The sequence below is a fragment of the Rhipicephalus sanguineus genome, chromosome 2 (assembly GCF_013339695.2).
Source record: "Rhipicephalus sanguineus isolate Rsan-2018 chromosome 2, BIME_Rsan_1.4, whole genome shotgun sequence".
NCBI lineage: Eukaryota > Metazoa > Arthropoda > Arachnida > Ixodida > Ixodidae > Rhipicephalus > Rhipicephalus sanguineus.
The window spans coordinates 209,246,314-209,254,526 of NC_051177.1; the positions used below are offsets into that span (position 1 = coordinate 209,246,314).

At 49.4% G+C, this 8,213-nt stretch overlaps 1 protein-coding gene across 1 annotated transcript; it reads left to right on the forward strand.

Annotated features, from left to right (window-relative positions):
* Positions 1-4,398: 4,398 nt before the first annotated feature.
* LOC119382207 (uncharacterized) lies at positions 4,399-5,223 on the forward strand. The gene has a single exon (XM_037649923.1). It carries the CDS (start codon positions 4,399-4,401, stop codon positions 5,221-5,223), a length of 825 nt encoding a protein of 274 aa, XP_037505851.1.
* Positions 5,224-8,213: the final 2,990 nt, after the last annotated feature.

Here is an 8,213-nt window from a genome sequence, read left to right on the forward strand (position 1 = left end):
TTTTGGGTTTGACCAGCAAGGGCGGTTATCAACGCTCGACGCTGCCCGCGAAGCAGTGTTCGAGAGACTTCTCGATTGTAGTAGATCGTTTTGTTAAGATTTCGCGCCGCACGCGAATGTTCCAGCTTTATCGAGAGATAACGCCGCCACCAGCGATATCGCTGGAAAGTTCCATAGCACCTGTATAAAAACCGACGCACTTGACCGCTTGTCAGTTGATCGACGGACGACGCCCTGTTCGCCGCTATCATTGTACAGCGTGTATTGCTGTAGTTCTAGTTCTCATTTTCCGGCCACAAGTTCGGCCAAATAAACACTTTCATCCTGCAAACGCCGACTGCTGCCTTCGTCGACGTCACGACCACGTGACAGTATATTTCATGTCCATTTTGAGGAGCACGATTTTTTTCCTGCACTCAGAAACTTTCTGCCATACCGAACGCACGTGCGCCAGTGAACGGTGATGACTGGGAATGCTTGCCGCTCTTAGTGTTTCATTCGAAGTCGATATAACGTGTCTATGGGGTGCACGTTTACACAATAAAAGTGGCGGTTTTTTGCTGGTGAAACGGCCTTTCTTTTTTCATTCAACCTGCATTTGAGACTTGTTTTTTTGCCTTTCGAGTTTCGGGGGTCGCCCTGCAATCGAGGGCAGCCTAGAGCAGAGTAAATACGGTAATTGCTGGAATACAGTGTACAATTTGGCCACTTGCAGTGGACAGACAATCATACAAGTAGTTGCATGATAATAAACCACATACACTTAAGATACAGAAGCACCTACAAATTACTGCACCTGTCCAGGCACTCTTCAAAACTATTTACGAAATCGTAGAGTGCACACATGTGAAGACCAAAATACTTACAAATTATGCACGACGGCAGCCGCATCTGACAGAAGCTGAGCTTCTCCTTCCTCCCTTGCCACGAGAACTGGCACGCCAGATGATCAGTCATAACGTACCGTAGCATCCTTTTCGTGCATGCGACCGGGTTTGCGCCGCCTATGACAGCAAGTTCTCGAATCTGGAAAAGCAAGTTCAGCAAACGTAGAAAAGCCTTTAGGCTAATGGAGGGCTAAAGAGAATTGAAATGGCGAGCTCTGTAAGTAATAGAACATAATGTGTGGGATGGGCGACATGACATGCACGGGGGTCAAGGAAAAACAGACGCGACACAAGCGTTTGTGACTTGTTCATTCTTCCTCATCCTCTTGTCAAGGTGGCTCAGGCTACTTTGCAAACTAAGAACTAAAGGTCTAGCAACCCACCATGTAATAGCAGAATAGCCACTTTATAAGAGACATTCCAGAATCCAATATATTTTAGGTTTCTTTTACGCTGTGTACCAGGTTCACACTTTCTGATCACTGCATAGTTCTACATAGGCAGTCTGAATAAAATGAGCCTTAAAAAGGCTACAGGCAGATGCAAGAGGTTCTTATTCCTATCATCTGATTGTTACGCGATCTCCTTAGTGGAATGCGTCACACAGAGCACACTATTCACGCTTTCTTCTACCACACCATTCCTACGCTACAAGGATATTCTTGCAAAGCAAAATACGTCTTTGTAGAAGGGTCCTCTTTACAATAGATGTGCATAGTCATGAAAATACAACAGGAATGAAAGTTTCAAGCATTACACAAAATGCTGGTTCCTAGAAAAACCAAGCGCGCAAGCTTGCACACAATTGAATAAATTATACAGACACATGTCTGTATAAGCACTTGTCTTCAGGGCAGTAGTGCGCGTTACGCTATCATTATAAAACAATTTGCCAGTTACATGTTATGTTCTTAAATTGTCAGTATTTTTTTCTTCTTTTCGAAGTTGGCTTGTTTACATGCTTCTTTTTTTTTGTACAGTTGAACCCCTTCATGAGAGGCACTAGCAACCCACCATGAGACCAGTTTGCTACATGAAAGTAAGGGTTGATAGGAAAATGCACGACTTATACCCTGCTTATAAGAGACACGCCACGTAATAGGCAGGACTTTCTCTCCCGTGCATGCCTCTTATAAAGGGGTCCTACTGTATAAGCGTAGTTATGTTTATATATGAATGCTCAATAGTCCATACAGCGTACACAAATTTGTCTAATTTGTGTGAAATAATCTGTGCATATTCATTATTGTACATTATTTCAGCTTCCGTGACGTACTGTTTTACATTTTTTTGTTTTGCGCACGCGAACAGTGTACATAATAATTGGCATGTAATACTTTTGATATATATATCTTTACTTTTGCCAACTACTCTGCTACATATGAGAAGCAGAAACGTTTAGTGCAAATGTAGAACAAGAGATGTTTGTATGCTTTGGCTGTCAGGAATCGAGGCAAGAACCTTTGTCAAGCTGCTAGATTGCAGCTTTTTGTTCTTGTCCTCGCGTTATCTTGCTGTAATGAATGCCAAATACACTGATTGATTGATTGATGTCAGTGCGGAAACATTCATATCTACAAATCCTCTGCCCATTGTTATAGAATTAGGACGCCCACTTTTAGAAACTCTTTCAATTCCACCAGATTGTCCCTATTACTGGAACTATTATGCCACACCTGCGGTGTCCAAATTACAGTTGGCCGTTATAAATTAAGCTAAAAAATAATTAGAGCAAAAAAAAATGTTGGTAGCAGGCCATATAAATGCAAGGCATTGTGCAATGACAAAGTCGTCGACATGAATAAAGCCACTCACAAATACTTCTTTTCGCGTGCCAGTCAGAGTCCAATCGAACTGTTTCAGGGTCCCGTAGTCGTCAAACGGCATCACAACTAGTGGTTCACTGTTGGCCTGAGCCTCCATGTTGCGTCTTGCAAACATTGTTACTAAATCCCCGAGGAGTTGCCCCTGCTGCTGCTGCACCACACGAAGCCCAGCCAACTGGGTCAAAACTTGGCGTTGGAATTCTGAAAATATAATGGGCATCAATAGTTTCACAAAAAGCGTCAGTTCACTTTGGCCAAGAATTAGGAAGTGTATGGTCGCCAGATATCCCAAATTAGAGAAACAAGACACTATATACAGATGGGCTGGTGAGGTGGCATTTGGAGCTCAGTAGGTACTATTTACCTTTTTTTTCGTGAATACATGGATGTGATTGAAGCGAGGGGTGAATGTGACTGTGTGAGAAGGGACGCAAGTGAAAACATGCGCCTGTGCAGACTTCATCCACTGTAGTCATCCTATGTGTGCGTGGAGCTTGTGCATCCTATGTGTTTGTGGAGCTGCTTTTGAAAGTTCATTCACCTCACATTTGAACACACTCAAGGTACAGCATGTTAGCATTTCTTACATAATACGCAATTAACATAAAGTCTTGAAACAGTGCTAAAAGAGTAGCTATCCCCATGTATACATGCAAAAATTGTGACGTTTCTCAACACTTGTTAGAACTAACGGCTGATGTTTGTGAACAGTAAAAACTTTCAGAAGTGAGTAATCGAATGTCAATTAGCTAGTATAACATATAATGATGGGGAAAAGTGCACCCATACACATGGACATTAAGAACACTTTACGGCTCGAGTTCGGCTTGCACGACCTAATGTACAGTCGCACTGAATATGACTTGCAACATGGGAGCGCGTGACCTCAAAAGTTCAAATACTTATGCATGACTTCCACTAACCCTTATTTCCATAACTACATGCTGTTCTATCGCTTGGGGATAATCCTCAGTCAGAAAATATTACTTTGTTGTTGAAATGAAAACAAGCTGAAGCCATACGCAATCTTTGAACTTATAAGGCCACGCACTCATGTGCTGCAAGCCATAATCAAAACGCCTGTACCTCTTATTAACGCGATATTAACGCGATATTAACGCGATAGCGTTAGAGAGCTCGTGTCGCAGAAATTCCGTCGTCGGCGTCGGCACCCTTGGATGTGAGCGAAAATTGGACCGTGAGCGAATAATCGAGAAAGAAGCAAATAAAATAAAGAATAAAAATTTCGGTCCCATTGAGGATCGAACCCGGGCCGTTCGCGTGGCAAGCAGGTGTCCTACCACAAAGCCACGATGTTACTTGCAGTTGCTTCGGAAAAAAACACTACATAAATGCCATGTAGTGGAAGGAGTCTCCTTAACGCATTTTGTTCGACAGGTGCCACGACGAAAACTAGCCTCTAGCGGCCATCGTCGTCTGCATCGGCTGACTATTAATTATGGCGCGCACAGGCGCATGTGCATGCGCACGCTCCTCGTTCCTCGTGCTGCGGGCTGCGAGGAAAAGAAAACGAAGAATAAAGAATAGTCTTCTTCTGCTCCTGCCATCGGTCTGAACGGTTCCCTGGTTTTTACGCTCGCCGCCACACGCATTGTTATAGTGGACCTAACCTCAGTCCCTATAACGTGGTGACACGGACGTGATCGCAGGGCGAGCACTACATCATGGACGGGACCACAAGCGACAGACCGACGATCGGCGCAGAGGGCATCGCCACGGTGCAGATTCACCTGCCGTCGTTTTGGCCCCAGAATCCTGCAGCCTGGTTCACGCACGTGGAGGCCATCTTTGCCCTTCGGCGCATTACCTCGCAACAAGCGAAGTATCGCCACGCTGTCTCCGCGCTCTCAACGGAAGTGGTTGCAGAGTTTCACGACCTTGTGTGCACGCCCCATGAAACCACACCTTATGACCACTTTAAAACGACGGTGCTGCAACGCAAGTCTGTGTCTGTGCGCAGGCGTCTCCAGCAGCTTCTCAACGAAGAGGAGCTCGGCGACCGGCGACCGTCAGAACTGCTACGTCGCATGCAGCAGCTTCTCAGTGGCTGTAAGTTGGATGTAAACAGCCCGCTGCTGCGAGAACTGTTTTTCCAGCGCCTGCCGCAGAATGTAGTCCTTGCCTTGGCTGCCGCACCTGACGACCTGCCCCTCGACAAGCTGGCGGAGCAGGCCGATCGCGTCGCTGACTATGCAGTAGGAGGTACTGTGGCTACTGCATCTAGCGTTCCGTTGTCGCAACTCGAGGACCGGCAGTCTCGCCTGGAGCAACTGATCGACGACCTCGCCGAGACTGTTAATGCCCTACGGCCACCGTCTCACCCCCGTCGACGAGACCGCGATTACCGTCCCAGATTGTCTCCAAGGTCTAGCTCCCGTTCCGGTCCTCGTCGACGCGTCTACTGCTGGTATCACAGCAACTTCGGTGCCAGCGCGCGTCAGTGTCGTCCTCCTTGCAGCTGGCAGGGAAACATACCGCAGAGCCACTGATGGCGGCCAGTGACTCTTGCCATACGACAAGCCGCCTGTTCTACGTCACTGACAGGATTGCCGGACATCGATTTCTCGTGGACACAGGTGCAGAGGTCAGTGTCGTTCCTGCCACACGACTCGACCGGCAGCGCTCTCCGCAGACTGCTCCCCTTCAAGCAGCCAACAACTCTGCCATCAATACATATGGTCAGCGCTCTCTCACCATCGATTTGGGTCTCCGACGCACCTTCCGATGGGTATTCGTTGTTGCAGATGTACGCATGGCCATATTGGGTGCTGATTTTCTGACCCACTTCGCCCTCAGCGTTGACCTCCGGGCACGTCGACTCGTCGACACAACGACCAGGATGTCCATACAAGGCATCCTCGCACCTCCAACATATACCACTGGAACGGCGCCACAGATACCGGCATCTATGTTCGCCTCAATTCTAGCAGACTTTCCGGCCATCACGAAGCCTTCCAACCTTGAGCTGCCTGTACGTCACAACGTCACGCATCATGTTGTCACTACTGGCCCTCCAGTATTTTGCCGACCCAGGCGCCTCGCTGGGGACCGCCTTGCCATCGCGAAAAGAGAATTCGACCACATGCTGCAACTGGGCATCATCCGCCCTTCGTCGAGCAGTTGGTCGTCAGCTCTCCACATGGTCCCAAAGCGTGATCCAGGGGATTGGCGCCCCTGTGGTGACTATCGAGCCCTCAACGCGCGCACCATACCTGATCGCTATCCCCTCCCTCACATTCACGACTTCTCTGCCAACCTCGCGGGAGCGGTGATATTCAGCAAAATAGACTTGGTAAAGGCCTACCACCAGATTCCGGTCGAGCCAGCGGACATCCCGAAGACTGCAATTGTGACACCATTCGGACTTTTCGAGTATGTTCGCATGCCGTTCGGATTGCGAAACGCTGCTCAGACGTTCCAGAGGTTTATAAACGAAGTAACTCGTGGACTTCCCTTCGTATTTGCATATCTCGACGACCTCCTGGTGGCTAGTGTTTCCCCCGAACAGCATTGCACCCATCTGCGTCTGCTATTTTCTCGACTCCAGGAACATGGCCTCCTCATCAACCCCGCAAAGTGTGTCTTTGGTGTCGACGACATTGAGTTCCTCGGACACCGTGTGACAAAAGAGGGAATCAGGCCGTTGGACAAGAAAGTTCAAGCCTTACGCGACTTCCCTCGCCCAACATCACTCCGAAAGCTCCGCGAGTTCCTTGGGTTGCTCAACTTCCACCGCCGTTTTCTTCCCAACATTGCCCGCATTATCATACCGCTCACGGATCTCCTCAAGACCACAAAAGCTCCGTCCTCCCCACTGACTTGGACGTCTGACGCTGAAGCTTCCTTCTATGCTGCCAAGAACGCATTGGCGGACGCTACACTGCTGGTACATCCTCTGCACGTTGCACCAATGCGCCTTATCACCGATGCTTCAAGTGCGGCTGTCGGCGCAGTTTTACAGCAGTGGCAGCGCAACTCTTGGTATCCACTCGGTTTTTTCTCTCAGAAACTGAAACCGGCAGAAACGCGTTACAGCACGTTTGGTCGTGAGCTACTGGCCGTATATCTGGGCATTCGACATTTCCGACATCTGTTGGAAGGCTCAAGCTTTCACGTCCTTACGGACCACAAGCCTTTGACATTCGCCTTTCGCGGTAACCCCGATACTTATACCGCACGAGAAATACGGCACCTCAACTTTATTTCCGAATTCACTGTGGACGTCCGGTACATTGAAGGCCCAGTCAATGCGGCTGCAGATGCCCTCTCCCGTATCGACGCGATATCGGCACCCACACTTGACTTCGAAGAAATCGCCACGGCGCAACTTACAGACGTCGAACTTCGAGACATCCGCTCATCCACCACATCACTGGTACTGTCCGACGTTCCCCTCCCATTTTCTTCCGGCACCATCACTTGCGACGTGTCACGGGGTCGAACACGTCCGTTTGTCCCACTCCGACTCCGCCGTCACATATTCAACAAGCTTCACGGCACAAGCCATCCAGGAGTTCGTGCTACGCAACGTCTCATTACGACCCGCTTTGTGTGGCCGAGTGTGAACTCCGACGTGCGCCGTTGGGCACGTGAATGCGTGCACTGTCAACGCTCCAAAACGACACGACATACGAAATCACCAATTCACTCATTTCGCCCACCCGATGCTCGGTTTGATCACGTCCACATCGACATCGTTGGACCACTTCCGCCATCCAGAGGTGCTCGCTACATTCTCACCTGTGTGGACCGTTACACACGTTGGCCTGAAGCGTTTCCTCTCACCGACATAACAGCACTTACCGTGGCTTCAGCGTTTGTCAGTGGCTGGATCTCTCGTTTCGGATGTCCCAGCGTTGTGACCACCGATCGCGGCCGACAGTTCGAATGCGATCTCTTCCGCAAACTCACAGACCTGCTTGGCGTTCGTCATATCCATACGACCGCCTACCACCCATCAGCAAATGGAATGGTTGAACGCCTTCATCGTCAACTTAAAGCCGCCTTGATGGCTCGCCAGGCTCGTTCGTCTTGGGCTGAAGATCTTCCTCTCGTCCTGCTTGGCATCCGCTCGTCTTTCAAGGAAGACCTCGGCTGCACAACGGCGGAGTTGGTCTACGGTACAACGTTGCGTATGCCTGGTGAATTTTTCGCGTCAGCTAGTGTCGCTACGCCTGATCCAGACAGTTACGCTCAACAGCTTCGCTTCCTATTTTCTCGCCTGCGTCCTTGCCCTAGTCGGGATGCATCATCGACTGACGTTTTTGTCAGCAAGGACATGGCTACAGCGAGCCACGTTTTCGTCCGGCGTGAAGGAATTCGACCATCCCTTACGCCTCCCTACGACGGCCCGTTCAAGGTGCTCAGCCGGACAGAAAAAACTGTTACCATCGAGCTCAACGGGCGGGAAGAAGTCGTCGCTCTGGACAGAGTCAAACCCGCCTACTTGGCAACCGCCCCGCCATTATGCGCTTTCGAC

What these genes read in the sequence shown, in the direction of transcription:
- LOC119382207 (XM_037649923.1), top strand. Translation starts at nt 4,399, where the DNA reads ATGGACGGGACCACAAGCGACAGACCGACGATCGGCGCAGAGGGCATC.